The sequence below is a fragment of the Aedes albopictus genome, chromosome 3, assembly GCF_035046485.1.
Source record: "Aedes albopictus strain Foshan chromosome 3, AalbF5, whole genome shotgun sequence".
Classification (NCBI taxonomy): Eukaryota; Metazoa; Arthropoda; class Insecta; order Diptera; family Culicidae; genus Aedes; species Aedes albopictus.
The window spans coordinates 411,291,671-411,314,360 of record NC_085138.1 but is presented as its reverse complement, the minus strand read 5'-3'; the positions used below and the strand labels follow the sequence as shown (position 1 = coordinate 411,314,360).

The following is a 22,690-nucleotide window of genomic DNA, read 5'->3' as shown; positions in this document are numbered from 1 at the left end:
GCTCTTACATTACAGGCAGTTATAATCTTTGCAGTATCGTTTGCGCAGCCTAGTGAGCTAGTTCTGAAGTAAGTTGCCCACTACGTAGGTACGAAGTATAAATTTTATAAACATTAATTCATCAAAAAAAAAAACTTACCGGTATTTCCAAAGTATTCGTAGACTTGCTCCGAGCAGTCGTCCTGCCGCTGGAACGTCTCGTACCACGGTTCCAGCGAGGGAACCCGCTCGAACGCGAACCGATACGGTTCAATTTCCTTGCAGTTTTTCCTAAAGTTACTCCATCGGAACACCCCCATCCCATCCTCCTTTCCCTTCACGTAGTTGATGATGTTTTTGCCGCAGTTCAACAGCTGCTCCTGGTGTTGGTAGGGCGAAGTGGGCGACGACCGGGTCCCCAGCAGAATGTCGTGTTCCTGCTGCTTCTGGCTGGTCATCGTGGATGCGGCGGCCGGCGTCTTAGACCGGCAGCGCTTGTTGCCACGTCGCTGCGGCGGTGCTCTCGGTGCACCGTCCTCTTCATCATCTTCTATTGTTGAGGGGCTTGGCTGGATGGGGGCTTCCGGAAATCGCAACCTGGATCCCGGGTCTTGAAATTTGTAATACTCGGCGTTGTCCTGGAGTAGCGCCGCTGGACCGCGAGCTCCCGCTCGCCGTGACCGCGGAGTTTCGGAATCGGAATCCTTAGCTGCCTTTTTACTGGGCGAATCCGGCGGGGGGAGTTTGCAGGATGATGTCCGCTTCCTGCTGCCAGAAGGTGTCCCACTCGATTTCCGCATGCTAATGGAATTTCGGTGGTCCAGCTCGCTGCTCGGCAGGTCCTGACTCTGATCGCCTGGTCCCAATTCCGAAGTCGTATGGCGGTCTTCGTCCGTCTCCTCATCGGAACTGTCGTCCTTCCTCGGGAACATGAAGTTCTCGGCTTCGTCGTTTAGTAAACTGAGCTCCGACTGCCGCACCCGGCGAATCTTGACTATCAGACCGTTTTTGGTGGATTTGCTGGGGCTTCCACCATCCCGGGATCCCTTCATCGGCGAAGCGGTCTTTCTGCTCTTCGATTTGGAGTCATCGATGACCTTGTAGAGCAGAGGAGATTTGACCGGAGGACGAGCCTGGGGTGAAGGTGCCCGCCACTGAATTCCCCGGATCTTCACGTCCAGTGGCCGTTTCGGCGATCCCGGCTTTTTCTTCTTGGCTGCGCTTTCACTCGCTTCCTTTGCGGTCTTCTCCAGAATACTCTGCATAATTTCTTCCTGGGAAGCAATTTCGTCCTCCCGGGGTTCCGAATAATTTACCCGTTTAGCGGACTCTCGTCGGACCCGAGGTTTTCGCATCGGTCCCAAAGTCTCATCCAGCAAACTGGTGAAATCTTCGTTGAGGTTCGCTCGTTTCGGGTTCTGCCGCAGGCCCAAACTGATCCGCTTGGTGTTCTTCGGATCCAGCCCTTCGCATTCGAGCATCTCCACCGTCGGATGGTGGACCACGTTGTTCGGTTTCAGGCTGGACCCCTTCAATCCCATTCTGTCCGCTGCGCTGCGTTTCGATTGATTCTTGATCGGTTCGTTGTTGAGCACTTTCATGTCTTCGGTGCTTCCTGGTGCTGCCGGATCGATGACCCCGGTGGTGGTGGTGGTGGTGCTGGTGCTAGACGGAATGGAGCCACCGAGGATCACTTGCTGTTGGAGCTGCCGGGCCGCTTTCACCTTCTGATGATTGTGATGATTGAGTGTGTTGTGAGGATGATGATAGATCGCTGACCGTCGTCCAAACATTTGCGCTTCGGACGCGTCCTTAGGGTTGGATGGTTCCGGCGGCGGATGAACGGCGTCGTCTTTGACGGTGTCTACCTCTGGTAACTGATCGTCGTCCACCGGTTTGGGGCTGGCTGATGGCGATGCAGAAAATGCTTTCGATGCTAGTGCTAGTGCTGCCGCTCGACGCTTTTGCTTCCGGCCGGCGTAAGTGCGTTTGGCAGATGGAGATCTGGTTGGCGATCCGGCTGATTCAGCGAGATCTTCCGATGCAAGAAGGTGATTCTTGCCTGAAAGTGGGGAAGAGGAAATATAATCAGTTAGTATATTTAGAGTTAATTTACGGTTGAAATCGAAGATTTTTTTTACTGAGGCTCTACTTTAGATAAGTTGTAATTGAGCTTGAACTTGATTGACCACCCGTAGATGCTACTCCAGTATCGCCAGACCAGCTACACTCACACAAGGAACCAATGAGATATCTGCTGGGGACTAGCAGGCATCTTCATTGTGTGAGCTTTGATGATCTTCTATTTTTATGCGACAATGACGCCTGCGACGTCAGGTTGCAGGTGAATGTGGGGAAGGGTAAGGAAGTGATGATTGCAATAGTTTGTATCCACATCTGACCGAATATACCTCTGCGTCAGCACAAATTCATGCGGATGTCGAAGTGTTGGTGGGAATTGGTTGGCAGAAGGTTCACACATTGGTGCGTGGATATCAGGGAAAGGTAAAGGAATTGTGTGTTTTTATTGTTCTGAAGATGTGCGGCACAGTACGCTTGATTGCATAACTTGTAGGCGTTATCTAATAGGATTGAGACACTGTGCTGTGAAAAGTTTGGAAGCAAGGGAAACGGCTTTTTCAACCGATGGCTATGAGTATGTGAATATACAGGAGTTGTATACATAGACAGGAGGGAGAAAGTATATAGAAAGATACAAAGTAGGAGAAAAGGGACGGGCCAGGGATTGAACCCAGGACCTTCTACATATGAATCAGAAGCGGTAGCCACTAGGCCACCAAGCCCGTCTCTCTACTTTAGATAAGTTATAATGTTTATTTATAGCTTTGATTGTTAAAATCTAAACAAGAACAGTATTGCAATTTTAATAAAAAAAAATTGCGGCAATTTTGTACAACTCTTTAGAGTTTTGTCTCGACAGTAGATGAATGCTACAACCATTTCAATTGTAAAAAATAAGACTAACGTGGATATATGCGAAGATGGCTTGTTATCGAATAAATCTGTGAGCACTTTCCATACTATTTTTGTGGTTTATGGACCAGAGGTAGAGTGGACAAAATAGTTACTGTGTGAAGATTATCTTCAATTTGAAAATGTGCATTCGTCTTATAGTCACTGATTTGGGTCCTTCTGAGACTCTTTAGAAATCCCAGACTTCCGAAAGTAACTTTGTACAAGCGAAATTTTTTTTTTTTTTTTTTTCAAAGTGATTACGGCGGTAGCAACACTGTGCTTATGTTCTACACCGCACCCTTTCCCTACATTTGCTTCTAGGAGCCTCTATTTTTGGTTCAACACACAGAAGTACGTAGGCGTGCGTGGCCCAAGTCGACACTGTTTTGGCCTGCGTTGAACAAAAATAGTTTTAATAAAAGTTTCCCCTTTTTTTCTTTTTGTCAATTGGTTTTTTGTAGTATGGTTCATGTATTTAGTTAGGTTCTTGTCAATTTGTCAGTTATTCGAAGTAGATCTCCAAGGTAATAGTCAATTAAGTCATTCTGATCTGTTCTATCATAGCAGCTTTAGTCTTTGCTTTATTGAAGTGTAGTTTTAAAAATATGCTGAATATGCTGAATGTCGTTATTAAAAAGAGACGTCTGGAACTGTGTCCTGCTAGTTGTTTCGTCATGCACATACGTCATGTCTTAATAATTCTAGGAGATTAACGAAAACACGTGTGTTTGGTCGGTTGCGTAGAAAGTCAAGGAAAATTGGTTTCTTTATTGTCAGTTGTTATGTAAGCAAGCCTCGCCAAGTTGGTCAGTTGATTGTAATAAAACAAAAATTGCTTGTCAACTATTATGTATTCATCCCCCTACAAATACTATGAAAAATATTCAAATTCGTTCTGTCCTATCGGTCCTACCTCGATAAACCATGTCATTTTCTCATGCGTGGCCTAGAAATGTCAACCTATTCATACAAAAGTAACGTTGTTCAGTTAATAAAAAGCAGCCAGCTTTTGTCCGAAATGTCACGTCGAACGCATTGATGTCAACAATGCGTTTAAATGTTCGCACGTTAGCTTCGAATCTATCAGCACAATTAAGTGCTGCAAATCTCCTTCCCACTATTAATTCGTCGGTTGATTTTAATTGTATTATTTAAAGAAAATATAACCAACTAACATGGTAAAAAATCGACAAAGCGACTATGACATTAATAAATTACTAATCAAAATCAACCGAGAAACGTGGGAAATAGAGCCCAAACAACATTTTGAAGTCAGCTGGCTGTTAAAGGTTCCAAAACCTGTCACAAATCCTATAATACTTTTATTAGGATTTGTAACGATCATCAAAACCTTCTCAAATCCAACCGACTTGGAACTATTGCTCGGGAATAGACTCTACTGAGCCCTGGCGGATCCTCCGTGTTTATCGAGCATGTCTGATGCATATGATCAGTCATACTCCATCTGCAGCAGCCGGTTCGTGATGAACCGTTGGAGGCGCATTAAAGTGTTAAAAAGGTGATATGTTTCACTAAAGAACACTACATTACAATAATCAAAATGAAACTCCTTCACTTTAATACCGTCAACCCCTGCGAACTTGGCCAGGGAACTTTGTACAAGCGAAATTGCCCCAATATGACCAATTAGTCTTGTAGAGATTTTGTGAACCGCCATTAAACCTCGTACCTTTAATTTTGGTTTTATGATGGTTTTATGAACCTCTTCTAGTATATATGACTAGAAAAAAATAATTGGCACTGCTTCTAAAAGTGCTTTGGAGTTGCTCGGGTACATTAGGAACGATGCAAGTAAGTTCCTGATCATGGTACCTATACTGGTTAGCGAATGGAATTGGCAACCGAGACGGTACCCGCTTAAGAGCTGATAGCGACGGCATTCTCGTAGTAGGGCCAAGTGGTACTAAACTGAAACGATGGATGGGCTAATGTCGGCGCCGCCTTCCGTCCCATGAAACCGAAGAGAGGCCATAAAGTACATTCCCGACCTGTACCAAGCATAGACAACAAACTGGATGGAATTAGGTTCAGATGAATTAAGATTGAAAAAAAGGCCCACATTACATGAAGTTTGTTTATTTTTCAAAAATTACAGAAATATCTTTAAGAATTAGGCAACCATTTTAAGGGAAAATGCGCAAGATTTGTTATGCAAGAAATTTCACCAAATTGACGAATTCTTCTCAGAACTTTTTTGGAAAACCCCTATGAAAATAATGAGGGATATTTTTGAATTTTTTTTTATTATAAAACATTTAGGCGTCCAACCAGTAACTCCACAGTCCATATGACCGTTAATTACAGATTTGAAACTGGACTTGGATGTCTATTCTCAGTGCTGATGAAGAAATTTCAACGAAAGTCCTATAGGACTAAATTTCAATGAAAGTCCAATAGTGTATGAAACACTAGAAATTTCGATAGCAACCATTTTGAATAAAAAACGGGCGTAACCGAATATCTCAGCTATTCCGATTAATACTTCTCAAGAACTCTTAGCAATCCCATCTGATTCCTTTTTCGTCCCGAAATTCTTCAGCAGATTTGTCTAGAAATTTTCTCCATGATTTTCCCTTGAATTCCAGAATTCCTTCTTTGATTTTTACAATCCCTACTTTATATTTTTCAGCAGTTTCTTAAAGAAATCTTCCCACGAGTTCTTCATTGAATTTATCAAAGGTTTCTTTTTTTCAATTCATCAAGTACTCTTAGTTTCCATCTAGAGGTTTTTACGTATTTACTCCCATAAGACCGTTCGCAATGCTGTTTTATTTTGTATGGCGAGTTTTAAAATTTTTAAAACTCGCCATACAAAATAAAACAGCATTGCGAGCGGCCTAAACATGTAGTTCTTTCAGAGACTTTGTCCCTGTTCTTTTGGGATTTCTTCAAGTGGTTTTCTCGATATGCTTCCAGATTTTCTCGCTGGGTTCCTCTCGGAGATCCATACAAAATGTATCTAAAGTTCCTTCAGAAATTCCTCCAAGTGGTTTTCCAGGATATCTTTTCAACAATTTTTTCTCGGGATTTTTGCGAAATTCTTGTAGTCTTCTAGTGAGAGGTTTCCGACATTTCTCTTGGACTTCCTCGCAAGGAATTTCTCCTGGAATTTCTCTTAGAGGTTTTCAGAGTTCATCTTTGACTTTCATTACTTTCCCGAACTTTCTTCTTCTCACCTAGATTACTTCCGATATTTATTCAGGAATTTCTCCAGCGGCGATTCTCTAACCTCAAATCTACCTGTGCACCAAGTATGAACTTTTGAATTTTTTGAACAAATTCGCTTGTAATAATTAGAAAATGACGAGAATAGCTGCTGTCGCTAATTTCAATTTCGATTCTGATAATAAATTCCCTGCAATTGCAAGTTTTACGGTCGGTGCACAGGTAAGTGAGGTTACACGACGCCACTGAATTTCTTACAGGAAATTTCAAAGTTATTCCAGGAGACAATTCGAAAATAAAAACTTCGGGAAAAAACACTGTAAGAACTCCTGGAGCAATTTTAAGGGACAAGATATTTGGAGTACACAGCTCACATTTTCCAGAGCGTAAAACGAACAGAACAGATATGCATCGTGATGGTAGTTCAGGCACATCGGGAAGCAGTTTTCTATTCCAGATTTTTTTTCTCTGTTTTGTCCTCTTTGTGTTATCAAGCTGCTTCTGGCCATCCGGAAGACCAAGCCCAATAGCAAGTTGGTGCCAACATCACAATGCACCGAGCTCACTAGCAAGATGTGATTCGCCCCCGGATGAGCTGAAGTGAAACCTTTGGCCCAATCCTTACCCTGTCCATCTCACAAAATGTGACCTTCTAACCTCGAGCTGCCACGAGTATCCTGGCTTCCTCCCATTTCTAACAGATGTAATTGAAAAGTTATTATCGTGTATATCGTGTATATATTAAGTTCACAAAAGATCTTCGGCTCCGTAAAGCATTATACACGATGAGCTCCAAATAAATGAACTAGATAAAAAAACATCGGGAAGCATTTTCATCGAAATCCTTAACTGTTTTTTCAAACAGTACTCTAGAAAATGTAAGCTTCGTACTCCAAATACCTTATCGTTAAGGAAATCCCAAAAGGAGCACCTAGAATGTCGGGACAATTTCCATTAGGAATTCCGTGAAGAATTCTTGGAATAATCACGAGGAAATCTGCAAAAAAAGCCTTAGGAGGATCACTGCAAGAAATCCTGTAAACAACTACGAGAAAATGCTTGGAAAAAGCTCTGAAATAAACCACGGGAAGAACTTCATGAGGAATATCACCAATAGCTCCTGCAGAAATTCTGAAAGGCAATCCGGAGAAAATCTTAGGAGGAAGTTCGGAAAATTCTGAGAGATATCACAGCGCCAACACAGAAGGCAATCTTCAAAACTCCAAAAGAAATCTCAAGTGAAACTTTGACAGAAATTTCGCGAGAACCTTTAGGAAATATCACGATCGAAACTCCTGTAGAAATCCCGGGATAAACTCTAGAAAAAAGCTGATAACAATTTCTTGATCAGTCGGAATTCAAGAATCCTGGAAGATTTGATCAAAGCTTGGAAAAACGCTTATAGGAATCTGGAAGAATCTCCTGGAGGAGTTCAAAAAGGAATACCAAGAAAACTGGAGTTAAAAATATAGAAGGAAAGCAGAATTTTTTCGAAACATTATAGGAGAATTTTTTGTAAGAAATCATCGACGGCAATCCAAGAGGTATTTCTGAAACAAAACTGATGGATTTTTTTTTTAAATCTTCATAGAGATGAATTAGCACGGTTGTCCACATTCCTTCATGATTTAACTTACTTTTCGAATAATCATTTAGATGAATCTTCACCGACGTCATATTTAAAAGAAATAAACAATACAAATTGGATTTTTTTATTCATATCAACAATGTAGATGATATCTCTGTAGACTATTCGTCTGAGTAGATATACAGAAAGTATTCTGGAGTATTCAGGATATTCACTGAGTATTTTAGATTTTTCCCTTTTGTTAAATGAAATTTCCTGAGAATTCCTGTATTTCCGAACACCGTGTTAAAAAGAGACCCAACAGACACGACCTCCTACAAGGGAGCGATGATTAATTTGTTCACGAGAGAGGGACTTAGAGATCGCCATAACGAGGGGTGAGAGCGGAAGCTGGAGTATCTTAGAGTGAGTTGTCAGAGCAGCATGAGAAGGTACAGCGCCAGCAGAAAAAGTGCAGGTGAGCGGCGTAGACGCGGGCGCTGAACTGCCATAGGATTGGGCTACCATAAATTACTAGATGAATAAATCATTTTTACCAGTGGGCGGGATATTACACAGCGCAACATTTTTTGTCTCAAGAGCAAACTTATGTGTCTCCGAAGGATTTTCGGCTGCTGAATCCGAATCCGGGCTCAGATTTGCTCCAACACGTCACAATTTTGAGCTATACCTCAATTTATAGGGCAAAATATGCGATTTTGGGCTTTTTTGACTGCAAGCCATTAAGCATGGAAATATTTTTTTTAAGCAATCAAAAGGTTAATTGGTCAATTAACATCTAAATTAACGACCCATGCAAAATATTTCGTTTTACCTAATCAAATTTGATAGATTTAAGCATTTTATGTTAGTATGAAAACTTGCATGCAACTTTTGGAGGGTGACTTGTATGGGAAATATCGCACCTAACATAAATCGCTTAAAACTATTAAATTCGATTTGGTAAAATGAAATATTTTGCATGAGTCGTTAATTTAGATGTTAATTGACGAATTAACCTTTTGATTGCTCAAAAAATATATTTCCATGCTCAATGGCTTGCAGTCAAAAAAGCCCATAAGGAAGAAGAAGACAATAAAAAGCAAGCAAGCCTACAAGCGAGATAGGGGCGATAGGTTACCATTAGAGTGTACTCATGTACGAAGTCATCACCCTTCTCTAAGTCATTCCTAACGGGCGTACCGCGTAGGTAAGGAAGAAAGAAAAAGAGGTTTCAGTGTCGACCACACATAACCCGAGGAACCACCTCTTGGGTATCTGTAAAAGCAGATTTCCTCTTTTTATAAAAAAAAGAGCTAGGGTAGGTCAACAAAGCAGCTGTAGCCGGGAATAGGGTCTGTGTCATTTGGCATAAAGTCATTTGGCATAAGGCCGTTTGGCATAAGGTCACTTGGCATAAAGACATTTGGCATAACGGTCATTTGGCATAATTGACACTTGGCACAATAAAGAAGGGTGCATTTCGATTATGCCAAATGTCCATTATGCCAAATGACCGTTATGCCAAATGTCTTTATGCCAAATGACCTTATGCCAAACGACCTTATGCCAAATGACTTTATGCCAAATGTCCCGCTCCCCCGGGAATATCAGGGTTGGCTGGTCAGAGTGCCCATGCAGCATTCATGAGTTGCTAGAGGTGTGCTACAAGTGCTTCGAGCAAGGCTACAAACCGAGGGCGTGTAAAAGCCCCGACAGGAGCAAGACCAGCTCTGGTCTATGCTAGATTCACTGTCCAGCGCGCTAGTGGAATTCAGTCCAGTCGACTTCGACTTTAACCTTCTACGCCTGGGCGATCGAATGGGATAGCCGCTTGACTAATACAAGAGATTGGGCATTACTCGAATTGAATCTACGGCTAGGTGTAACGTGGATGTCGTGAACGTAGACAAAAATAGCTACAGTAAGAATGGTGCAGAGTCCGTCATCAATGTAACCTTTTAGAATCTGAGTCTACACGACACCCCAACATACTCGGAAGGGTAGACGATGAATACACGCAGAGTGACCATCTGGCAGTTCAGTTCATGGTTGAACTCGAAGACATCGAGAGTCATTGATAGTCATCGGGCTGACCTTACACCTTGCCTTACACATCGACAAGCCGGCATTTTTGAACCGATTTTTTCGTGAAGAGTAACACCGACGATCTAGATGAAACCCAAGTCACACTTACGATACCACAATGTCAAGAAAATCCCAGGAACCAACCAGCATACTGGTGGAGTCCAGAAATAACAGGACTCAGCGCATCCTGCCTATGAGCTAGGAGAAGCATGCAAAGAGATCGCACCGATGAGGGTAAAATGGAGTGAAGGGCTAAAGGGCGGTTAAACTGGCACTGATTCGATAACACTAGTTTACAGCATTTTTGAACTCGGTAAGCTGATGATTGTTTTTGGTGTAGAATCATGCCCTGAGTACGAAAACGCGAAGGAAAAAAAATTACAGTAGAACGGAAATTATTTCGACTTTCCATACAAGGTTGATGATTTGAAATCGATTTTTGTTCTATTTTTAAGCAAAGTCGCTAACTTTACACATCTCATTCTTCGTAATCAATGCTCCGATTGAGCTGATTTTTTTTACTGTAACTCGCCTACACATGATATGTCAAATAAACGTTGAGAAAGAATTTTTAAATTGTTTTTTACCTATTGAAAAAAAATACATTTCTTCATATATTTTTGGAAATTTTGCTAAAATTTAAGGAGATCGTCCCTAAAACTTGCCAATATCTTGAATTTCATCATTCTGACGCAAAACCTGCATTCAGATGATCGAATGGTATTATATTCAGCTTTTAATTTATGGAGAAAGATTTAAAATTGGTTGAACAAAACGCAAGATATTTGAATTTTATTAAATTCCATATTTTAAAAAGTTGTAAAACTCGATATTGAGCTAAAACTCAGAAACTGTTCTACTTTAAATTTTTTGAAGCACGGTTTCAAAATCAGCGCTAAATTATGCTTCAAAAATTTTGATCGTTGACAAAAGTTCACGACTTTCTTTATATTTTGTAAACTAGTGTAACCTCTGCCAGGCAGTCAACACGACTCCCTGGGTGATGCCTACATGGTAGTCATGGCCAAAAAGTAGGGCGCGTCGGCACCGTTTGGAATACTCCCCAGAGATGCTGCACTACACACGACCATGGGCCCCGTCCTCTATGGCCAAAGCGGCCAAAACCAGGTTGCCCTGATGATAAATGAGGAATCTTTGCGGTAGCGAAATCGCTCAAGGTGAACAAGGCACCAGGCCCAGATGGTATTCCGACAGTAGCTATTAAGGCGATCATAGAGGCGAAGTTCCGGAGAGGTGGAAAAGACAAAGATTGATTTTTCCACTCAAATACGGGAAGCCACCTGGCAGCTACTGGACACTACGGGGATGTTATCAGAGCTTATTAGTCTGTCCTTGGTCTCTCAAATAACCAGAAGCAAAAGGGAATCCATTACTGCGCGGTTGTCACGCTAGACATGAAGCTGGACCGTAATCGAGAGCGCTCAGCAGTCCGGATACTAGAAAGCTTCTTCTAGAACAACTCCGAAGAAGAATAGAGTTACAAAATCACCTTGGGATAGTGCCAAATATTCGAATGAGATCTTGGATGACTGAAGTGGAGGAGGGTTCCGTGTCAACAGCTGTTAAACACCAGTTAGTCAATCCTAAGCCCTATGGAAAACCTTACCTATATCAAGCCTATAACAAAATACAACACCCACATGCTGGATACGTCGTTGATGCAACCGATACGATATATATTGAATGAGCGAAAGGGGATCCAGTTACAATTCCGGAGCCTGTTGGGTATATGTTAGCACTGGTGTCCCACTCGGTAACGGTAGTACCCTTATATTCATGGCAACATGAATCCTTTTCTTCCATAAACCAACAAGAATGATATTAGTTACGAATCAGAACTCACCTTTACGTCCCCTGGAGTAAGTTTTTATCACTTTCGGTGGCTTTTGTTCACTAAGATCTTCCCCAATTAGTATCCTTTTGTTTTCGTCCACCTGTTCTTCTAGATTTGCTTCTTCTTTATTCGTCTTTTCCTTCTCTTCCTTACTAATTTGTTCTTCACATTTCACCTCTGTTTCTTTTTCTTCCACTTTGACTTCCACACTGTCAGCGTCTCGTCGCACTTCTCGTTCACTTAGTTTTTCTTTTTCTCTCACTACAGGTTCTTCCTCCACTTTTTCGTCTTCTTCTTTCACCTCTTCCGGAACCTCAGAAGCCGGGTTGTTCTCTAGAAACGTCTGCAAATCGACACCCCCCTCACCGATCAGTTTATCCAGCGCCTCGAAGTTGGCATCGTTCTTCACGAACGCACTGTGCTTCTCGGCGGCCAAATGGTTCGCCAGGACGTCGTACTCGATCCGACAGATTTCGCAATACCCGCACCGTTGCTGTTGCTGCTGCGTCGGCTTCGTGTGGGCATTGGTCTGGTTGGTGGTGCTGGTGGTTGGAACCGTTGCCACCGGCGCCGCCGCCGCCGCCGTAACCTTGTTGGTGGTCCCGGTGGCTACCTTCGGACTGGGCCGATCGCGATCTCGATCTCGATCGCGGTCACGATCCCGATCCCGGACGTTACTGTTGAATGGGGACGCACTGGACCGGGCGTTGAGGTTCAACACCGGCCACTTTTTGAACAGCTGGAAGGCCGGTCGGTAGTGCCGCTGGTAGGATTCGATTTTTATGAAATCTCCTCGGAGGTGTTGGACGTTGGTCGGCTTTCGAGCGGGCTCCGAGGCTGAAGCCGATTTCGAAAGCGACGGAGGGAGATCGTGGCCTCGACTGGCGCTGCACGTTTCGATGACCTTCTTGAAGAATTTTAGTGCGTACTCGGTGGTCCAGATGGGTTTACCCCAGGACTTGGCCAGATGGGCCGGTGACTGCTGGAGGCGATCGGACTGCTGCTGGTTCGAGCGGAAGCCGGAGTTGATGCCGGGTGCAGGACTGCAAGGACTCGGAGGTGCACTCGATGGGTTGTTACTGTTGTATTGCTGCTGCTGTTGTTGTTGTCGGACTCGCTGGAGCATAGCATCCGCACGGCTGCGCGGTATCGATGGTTTGGTCTGGAAGGGAAGAGAAGTTAGGATTGGAGTTAGATACGATGGGTGGAAGGCTTTGCCTAGAAGGTTTCTTCCCAAATTCTTTGGAAAACTTCGTCTCAGATGCTTGGAAACCCTTTTCCCAGGATCTCTGAAGACATCATCTCAGAAGCTGCAATCCAAAAGTCCCAGATGTCCCAGATCTTCGAAAGGCTTTTTTCTCTATGCCTTGCACGTCCCAGAAACCGAAAAAATTTCATCTTACAAGACTTGGAAAGCCTCATCGCAGAATCTGAAGCGAGGAAAGGTTGGAAGGCTTGGTTTCAGAAGCCTTCGTCATAGCAGGTTGGCTTCATCTCCCTAAAAAATCTTTATCCTTGAAATATGGATGGATTCGTCCAAGAAGATTAGAGGAATCCGTTCTAGATGTTTAAAAGGTTTCGCCCCAGAAGCTTGGAAAGCTTTTATAAAAAAGATTGAAAGCCTCCGTCCCAGGAGCGTGAAAGACCAGAAGCTTGGAAGGCTTCGTTTCAAAAACATGAAGGACTTCGCCCCAGAAGCGTACAAATCTTCGTCCCAGACGCTTGCAAGCCATCGTCTCAGAGGTTTGAAAGGCTTTTCCCAGAAGCTTGGAAGGGGTTTTCCCAGAAGCATGGAGGACTTCGTCCCATGAGCTTGGAATGCTTGGATCTTCAGGAGCTTGAAAAATCTCATCTCAAAGACTTGGAAGGTTCTACCCCAGAAGCTCATCGAAGTGGATGACTTTGCTCTAGAAGTTTAAAAACTTTGTCCTAGAAGCTAGGAAGGCTTCGTTCAAGAAGCATGGAAGTTTGCAAGGTTTCGTCCTAGTGGCTTGGAAGACTTCGTCCCAAAAGCTTGAAAGACTTCGTTCAAGAAACATGAAAGCCTCCGCCCCAGGAAGCGTAGAAGTCGTCATCCCAGACAAGACTTCGTCCCAGAAGTTTGGAAGGCTATGTACCAACAACTTACAAGTCTTAGTCCCAGAAGCTTGGAAGACTTCTTCCCAGAAGCTTTAAAGGTTGCTTCCCAGAAACTTGGAAGTCTTCGTCATAGTAGGATGCAAGGCCTTGCCCAGAAGATTTTATCACTAAAGCTTGGAAGATTTCGCCTCGGAGCCTTGAAAAGCTTCACCTCAAAGGCTTGAAAGGCCTTGGGAGATTTCATTCCAGAAATATGGAAGTATTCGTCCAAGAAGACTAGAGGAATTCGTTCTAGATGCCTAAAAGGCTTCGTCACAGAAGCTTGGAAAGCTTGTACTAAGAAGATTGAAAACCTTCGTCCCAGGAGCGTGAAGGACCAAAAGCTTGGAAGACTTCGTTTCAAAAACTTGGAGGACATTGGCCCAGAAGTGTACATGTTTTCGTTCCAATCACCTGCAAAGCATCGTCTCAAAGTTTGGAAGGCTTTGTTCCAAAAGCTCACAAGGTTTTTTTCCCAGAAGCATAGAGGACTTCGTCCCATGTGCTTGGAATGCTTGGAATTTCAGAAGCTTGAAATATTTCATCTTGAAAGGTCTTACCCCAGAAGCTTCAGAGGTCTTGTCTAAAAACATGGAAGGCTTCATCATAGAAGATTGATAGGCTTCGTCCCAAAAGCATGAAGGACTTCGTCTAAGAGGATTGGAAGGCTTCGCTACAGAAGTTTGTAAAACTTCGTTCCAGAAGCTCGGAAGATTCGTTCCAGATGCATGGGAATTTTCGCTCGGGAAGCACGGAAGACTTCCTACCGGCAGCTTGCAAGGTTGCGTCCTAGAGGCTTGGAAGACTTCGTCCCAGAAGCTTGGAAGGCTTCGTTCCAGAAACATGAAAATATTCCCAGGAACGTAGAAGTCTTTGCCTAAACCCTTGCAAGGCTTTGTCGCAAAAGCTTACAAGGCTTAGTCCCAGAAGCTTGGAAGACATGTTCCCAGAAGCTTGGATGGCTGCTTCTCAGAAGCATGGAGGACTTTATCCCATTAACTTGGAATGCTTGAAGATTGGAAGTATTCGTTACATAAGCTTAGAACATTTCATATCAAAGGCTTGAACACCCCAGAATCTTGGGAGGCCTTGTCCAACAACATGGAAGGTTACATCTTAGAAGCTTCATTCCAGAGGCTTTGAAGGACTTCGTCTAAAAGGATTGGAAGGCTTCGCTACAGAAGCTTGGAAAACTTCGTTCCAGAAGCTCGGAAGATTCGTTCCAGATGCATGGAAATTTTCGCTCGGGAAGCATGGAAGACTTCCTACCGGCAGCTTGCAAAGTTGCGTCCTAGAGGCTTGGAAGACTTCGTCCCAGAAGCTTGGAAGGCTTCGTTCCAGAAACGTGGAAATATTCCCAGGAACGTAGAAGTCTTAGCCTAAGCGCTTGCAAGGCTTTGTCGCAAAAGCTTACAAGGCTTAGTCCCAGAAGCTTGGATGGCTGCTTCTCAGAAGCATGGAGGACTTTCGTTACATAAGCTTAGAACATTTCATCTCAAAGGCTTGAAAGGTCTCACCCCAGAATCTTGGGAGGCCTTTTCCAACAACATGGAAGATTACATCTTAGAAGCTTGATAGGCCTCATTCCAGAGGCTCCGAAGAACTTCATCTAAGAGGATTGGAAGGCTTCGCTCCAGAAGTTTAGAAGACTTCGTCTCAAAAGATGGTAAGGCTTCTTTTCAGAAGCATGGAAATCGTCACTCGAAAAACATGGAAGGTTTCGTAAAACCGGTATTGCAAAGATTCGTAAACCCGGTATTGCAAAGCGAGGCTTGAAAGACATCGTCACAAAAACAAGGAAGGCTTGGCCCAGAAGCGTAGAACTATTCGTACCAAACGCTTGCAAGGCATCGTCCCAAAAGTGTGTATGTAAGGTGTGGTCCCAAAAACTTACAAGGCTTAGTACCAGAAGTTCGGAAGACTTCTACCCAAAAGCAGAAGGACTTCATCCCATGAGATTGGACTGCTTGAAGTTTGGAAGTCTTCGGTCCAGAAGCTTGGAACTGTTCATCTCAAAGGCCTAGAAAAGCTTGGGAGGCCTTGTCTAAACACATAAAGAGTTTCGTTTTAGAAGCTGGATAGGCTTCGTCCTAGAGGCTTGAAAGACTTCGTACAAGAGGATTGGAAGGCTTCGCTCCAGAAGCTTGGAAGACTTCGTTCTAGAAATTCATCGCTCGAGATGCAAGGAAGCCTTCGTATCGGCAGATTGTAAGGTTTCGCCCTAGAACTAGGAAGACTTCGCCCCAGAAGCTTTGTAGACTTTGCTCCATAAAATTAGAAGGCTTCACTACAGAAGCTTGGAAGGTTTCGTCCAAAAAGTTTGCAAAGCTTCGTCCATCGTCCCAAAAACATGGAAGGCTTTGTCTCGGGAGCATGGAAGTCTTCGCTCTAGAAGCTTGGAAGGCATTGTTCCAGAAGCAAGGAATGCTTCGTCCCAAAAGCAGGGAAGTCATCTTCCCAGAAGTTTAGAAGACTTCGTCCCAAAAACTTGGAAAGTTTCGTCCTGGAAACTTGGAAGGCTTCACCCCATACGCTCAAAAGGTTGAGTCCCACACCATCTAAGTAACTTATCAATTATTCCTAATATCTAAGAAAAACTTACGGTTGTAGACCCGCTGGCCAGTGCCAGTCCAGGCTGCGTCGGATTCGGTGTACCGCCAATACATGGTGACGAAGGCGAAGCCTCGTTTACATACTGCTGCAGATGCGGATGGTACACGTACGATAGCGGTGTCCTCGGAGTCTGCGGAGTTGTCGGAGTAGCAGGGCGTTGCTGTTGTTGTTGCTGTTGAAGTAGCTGCTGACTGGATTGGCCACTGTCCGACTCCGGTCCTCTGCGTGGAATCTGCTGCGGGTTCTGGTAGTCTTTGTCGGTGATGAAATGTGTGATCTCTTTGTTCAGGAAGAATTCGATTTGCTGTTGATGGGGAGGGAAGGAGAATAACAGAAAAAAATTGCAATTAGTGTGTGTCTATCGGAGTGGAATTTGCAAATCGTTGTTAGATGAGCAACCAGTTGCGTGATTCGGTTTTCGCTGATTTTCTTTATCGATTCGGGGTGGATGATGAGCAGAGCAGCGTACCAAGACGAGAAGAGCCATTTTAAGATGCGAGGAGCAATCGATCGGCGAGAGACCAAGACGATGAAGATGATGACGACGACGCAGCATTCATACAATTCGCTTGAGTTTTCAGAACCAGCGAAAGAAAGCAATTGTCCGGCATAACAAACATCGAAGGAAGCGAATCGATACACAAGGGAGTTGCCGAAGAGGAGGTTGTGGGTGGTAGGCGGTGTAGAGTATTGCTAGGTGAGTTCCACCGTGGAGCTCACCAGCGAACGACCACTACAAAGGACATCGAAGAGAGAGGATTGCGCGCGCAGCAGCTACGAACGGGACTTCAAAACAAAACGGACAAGAGTTTCCAAGGTGGGAAGGAACCAATACAAAGACCATGAACGAGTCCCAAATCGGGTTGATACGATAGTGTTAGCAAGAAGAGTGATACTCTCGCGAGATCTTCGGTGAAACATTTGAAAAGAGACCAGCTACGAACGTAGTGGACATTGACAGCAATCAGGTAACTTCAACGCGTATCATATGTTGAACTACATGCACTGTGCAACAACAGCAGCAGCACCTTCGATTCGAACAGAAGAAAAGTGCAGCAGTTGAACGAACGAGAGTAAACGACCCGGAACGGTGACTAGGAACGGTGGAACCATGCAGCTACATACTAAACCAAACTACATTTTTTGCATGTTTGCTGTTGTATGGTATGGAAGGAATTCTGAAATTCTGCTGGTTAGGAACGCGACGGCAATGCTGATGTCGGTGGTGACTCGGTTGCATTATTGCAGACTAGAATATCGATCCAACTGCTATGAAGTGTGCGAGTAGGTAGCGATTTTGAAGCAGTGAACGTGTGTGAAGAACGAAAAGATGCGATGGAGATTGTGCGAGTTATTTTTGCCAACTTTCCAACTGGACTGTTGGGTCATCTACATCGAGGTGTGGTTTCCGTCAGAAGAGAAACATCTTAAAAGTTATGGAAATTAATAACTTCATTTCGTTGGTCCTTCGACTTCCAGTGGTATAAAATCAAAGAACTCAGGATTGTGCATTGATAACATGTCGGTTTGAAACTTGTTTGAATCCACTTGGGATACTATGTAGAGGTACTAAACCCCTTGGGACGGAGGTGTCGTAGCATTAAATACTGATTTTGTATATTGTTTACATTGTACATTCATTTGTAGTTGACTAGCCTTCTAGAGAATGTTCTAGATACTCCAAACTGTTCTAAAATTCAATCCTTCAAATCTACAAAAATTGCATAGCCTGCAATAATACTTGAGTCATTTGGAAAATCGGAAGCCACTCATTGACATGATGGGGTCATTCAAACTAACTTGGAGTTCAGAACCTCAGATCTACACTCGTTACAGCAGTCATAGCCGTTTCACGGAGTACCGCTGCATAAATAACTATGGTTACCGCACCTACTAAACACTAGAAGGTATTATTATACACTTTCGGAGCGTTCAGGGTTGTCTAAACTGTCCTAGAACTAAGTCCTTGACATCTACAGCTGTACAGTTGTTATTTTTGTTATAAACTAATTCTTCATCTATAACTTATGAATCCCTTGGAAATGTTTGAACCATTGTTAAATACAATTGAGAAGTTTCAGATTAATCAAACTATTCCGAGGTGCAGAGTTTCAGATTTACACTCGTAACAGTAATAATGCCCGCTTTACAGAGTAGTGTTCAATAATCAACTGTGGTTACAAGACCTACTGGAAAACTGATTAATATAACTATATAGACTTGATCAGTGTTGGTAAAAACTCAAATTCTCAAAACTCATGGTTGAGTTTTTTCACGCGTGATTCTTGACTCGCCAAACTCATCGCCGAAAAAATCAAGCATGAGTTGACTCATGATTTTACTCGTTGCTTTATTTCTCGGTCTGCTTATTATTTACAACGAACTGTTGACTGTCGTATGACAGAATGAGAACAAATCTTGCATGTAATAACAGCAACTGTCGTTTAAGTTGATTTGATTTCGGTTTACAAGCAAACGAGTGTTCGGTGCTTGACTCGCGAGAGCGAGATTTCGCATAAATATCTCGCACGTGAGAAAATGATTCAGAATCGAGCGTGAGTTTGCTCACGCAAGAGTGGTTCATGAGTGAGAATTGAGTGTGATTTTGCCAACACTGGTCTTGATACAATTAGGAACGTCCAAACTGTCCTGGAATTTAGTCCTTGAAATCTACAGATGTACAGCAGTTATTTCCGTATTGAACTGTTATGTAACTACAGTCTATGATATCACTGGAATTCCAATCCTAAATCCTGCTGGACTACACCGATCAAACTATGTACTCAGGAAATCAGAACTTCGAATCTACACTCATAGTCATATCCGTTATACAAAGTAACTTGTCTATAGTTACTTTCTGGACATATTAGAAGCATGACAGATATATTTTTTTTTAGAAAATTCAGAGTCGCCCAAACTGTCCTGATGTTTAGTCCTTGATATCTACAATCGCTGTTACAATAGTCCAGAGCCGTCACTTAACCTTTTTTAACTACTTTATAGTTTTGGGTTGATCTGTATCATCCAAACTGCTATGGAGCATAGTTCTCAAAATCTGCAGCTCTTACAGTAGTTGAGTAAATGTACTGCAGTACATTTAGCAGAATTATATGATGGGAATATTATTATCTTGTAGTTCTAAACCCAAGCACAACTTTATGAAGCTACTACATCTGCCTGTTAATAATGCATAATGTATCTTGTATCCCGTAGATATTGTTCCCATGGTTGGTAATTGAAGAAGTAGGCCTTGCCAAGTAGGCCTTGAAAAGCTGACAGGCGCCCGTGGAGAAAAGTTTTCACCTCATTCTACACCAAGCTCTCCTACTGTTCACGTCTTACTATTAATAAACTGTTACTTGTTACTGTTCAAGTCGGTGTTATCTGTTCAACCCAACCGCCCCAGTCCTTCCTATTACAATAGTAATGCTTTATAACTCAAATTAGCAAAAAAAAAATTGTTGTTACGGCTGTAGATCCCATGTTTTGAATTGCCGAATAGGTTAGGGAACTCCTGACTATCTCAAAATTCGCTATATGCGATATGTTATGAGCTCCAATAAGCCTAGTTGATGGCGTAACACAGCTCTATGCAACCAAAATATGAACTCTAGCCGCTGTAGATCTTATATTCTAAACTTAAAAATAGTTTGGATGACCTAGAACATGGCACCTGATATTTAAATATTTCTGAAGATTTACTGTCCATGGTAGATCACATATCGTAGCTCTGTATGATGTGAAAAGTTACTATTACAGTCGTAGACTTTATGATTACAAGCTTAAGGAGAGTTACGAGGTCATCGCATCAAAGTTTGGCATTTTTGTTTTACCGGACACCAAAACTACAGAAATACGCTAACAAAACTGTGTATGATGATGCTTGGAAAAATTCGAACCCCAAAGGATTGAGATATTTTTCAAGGATCTCAAGAAATCCCTGTAAGGCCCATTCCACGGAACTTGAAATTTATCTTCCGGTATTGTATACGTAGCTAGTACTCAGATGCATTCACACTAACTTGCAATACTTCGTTTGATTAATACCAATGTTGGTGTATACCCTAGGCATATTTCTTCCACAGGTGTTCCAGTTATTGTTTTCTCCAGGTTTTCTCTCTCTCGTGAGAGTTTTCTAGTGTTTATCTCGAGAATTTTAGCAGGACTTTGTCTCAGAATACTTCTTAGATATCATCGCAGAGTTTCTCGAAGAGCTTCATTCCTCCAGGCATTTCTTTAGGAGTTTCTACCGATATTTTTTCCAAAGAATTTCTTTTCGGATTTATCCAGGAGATTTCTGTACAAGTTCTTCCAGGGTGATGATAAATCGACTGATTTGGTGGAATTCATTATGATTGGCTGACACAATCCCTGTGTCGAAACGTCGGGCAAATAAAGAACGTCGTTTGTTCAATAAATGACTGCGTAACCAAACATAATCAGTTCCTTCAGGGTTTACTTCTATTCGCAATAAATTCTTCGATAGATATCGCAAATTGAAATCTGGTGAGGAACTCCACGAAGAACTTTCTTTGAAATAATTCTCTGGGTCATCTTGGAAGAACTTTGTCAGAAGTATGTCAACGAGAAAATATAAGATACATTTTGGAAAGAGATTTGAAAATTTCTTAGGGAAATCTTAGGGAATTCCCGAAGAAGAATCCCAGAAAGTTCCAAGGAAAAAATCCGTGAAAACTTAGAGAAAACCTTTAGGAGAAATCTCGCGAGGAATTCCAACAGAAATACCGCAACATTTTCCAAAAGAAATCTCGGGAAAAAAAATACCGTCAAGGCGCCATTCACCGTGGGGGCTCCATTCACCGTGTGCCTTCGAATATTTTTTCGTTATTTCCATATTATGATTGAATGATATGACAATTTCCCTTCAATTTCACCAATACAACATTGTATTGGTGAAATTGAAGGGAAATTGTCATATCATTCAATCATAATATGGAAATAATGAAAAAATAATCGGAGGCACACGGTGAATGGAGCCCCCACGGTGAATGGCGCCTTGACGGTACCTGAAAAAACTTTAAGACAATTTTGAAATGAACTCCGGAAAGAATCCGGTGAAACTCTGGGAGCAAACTGGCAAATCCTCTTGTAGTAATCCTGGCAGGTGATCCTGAGAGGAAGTTTCGTAGAAATCTTAGGAACAACTCTTAGAAAGCTTGGTAGGGACTCTAGAAGTAAGTACAGGAAAATCTCGGGTTGTAATCTCACCAGGATTTTCTTCAAAAGATTAAAAAAAAAATCCGGAGCTTCTACAGGAGTTTCTACAGATCTTTTTCCCAGATGTTCTGTCAAGATTTATCCTGGATTTTTCTTTACAAGTTTTTCGAGGGTTTACATCCAAAGTAATTCGTAGGACTTCTATTGATAGAAATTCTCACATCGCACAACGCAAGGAGATCTGGTAAAATTTCGAGAGGAACTCTACCAAGCACTTCCTTTGGAAGAACTCCCAAAAAAAAAAAACGGAGTCATCTCAGAAAAACTTTTAGGAGTAAGTCAGGGAGGAAATATAAAATACAGTTTGGAGGGAATTCTGAAAATCTATATGAGAAGTCTCACCAGAACCCCGAAGACGAACCCGGAAAGTTTCTTGGAAGAAATCCCTAGAAAAAAACTAAGAGAAAACCTTTAGGAGGAATTTCGCGAGGAATCCCAACAGAAATACCACAAAATTCCCGGAAGAAAATCTTGAATAAAAATTTGTAAAAGTTCCACAAAAAAACGGTATCCCGAAAAACACTAAGAGAAATACTTGAAGTAACTTTCGAAACATTTTGGAAGAAACTTCGGATAGAATCCGGAAAAAAAAAAACTCTGAAAGTAAATTGGAAAAACCTCTGGAAGCAACCCTTCAGTGACCCTGGAAGGAAATCTAGTAGACACCCTAGGAACAACAGTCAGACATTTTGGAAAGATCTGTAAAAGAACGCTAAAACCTCGGCATGGAGTCTTTGGACAAACTCCTCGAGAAATCCGGAAAATCTCCAGAAATATATCCAAAGATAAATTCAAGTAGGAACTCTGGGAACAAATGCGACGAGAATCTGTAAGGATTTTGAACAAATGTTCCGATTCAGAACAAATCATCAGACTAATCTCTGCAAGAAATTGTAATACCTGAAAGAGTTTTTGGGACTAAAGGCTTTCTCCAAACTGTACTACAGTGGTACAAATTCGTTTAAAAGCACATGATTTTTGAACCACAAACTTCATTATCCAATCACACTTTGTCGCGTAATAGCTTTGCTTCATTGTATTTTGCCTTGGCTAACCCCTGCATGTCTGTG

At 42.5% G+C, this 22,690-nt stretch overlaps 1 protein-coding gene across 2 annotated transcripts in view; it reads right to left on the bottom strand.

Annotated features, from left to right (window-relative positions):
• Positions 1 to 22,690, bottom strand: part of LOC109426378 (protein chiffon) — a 69,100-nt gene that overhangs the window by 13,813 nt on the left and 32,597 nt on the right. The window contains exons 1-4 of one of the 2 annotated variants that reach the window (XM_019701858.3): positions 16,852 to 17,289; positions 16,372 to 16,686; positions 11,661 to 12,813; positions 140 to 2,041 (exon numbers count right to left, since the gene is read on the bottom strand). In XM_019701858.3, the coding sequence (XP_019557403.3) occupies positions 140 to 2,041; positions 11,661 to 12,813; positions 16,372 to 16,686; positions 16,852 to 16,938 (3,457 nt within the window). In that variant the 5' untranslated portion in view covers positions 16,939 to 17,289. Of the gene's footprint in view, positions 1 to 139; positions 2,042 to 11,660; positions 12,814 to 16,371; positions 16,687 to 16,851; positions 17,290 to 22,690 lie in introns of those variants that run through there. The other variant, XM_029875611.2, reaches the window with a different exon arrangement.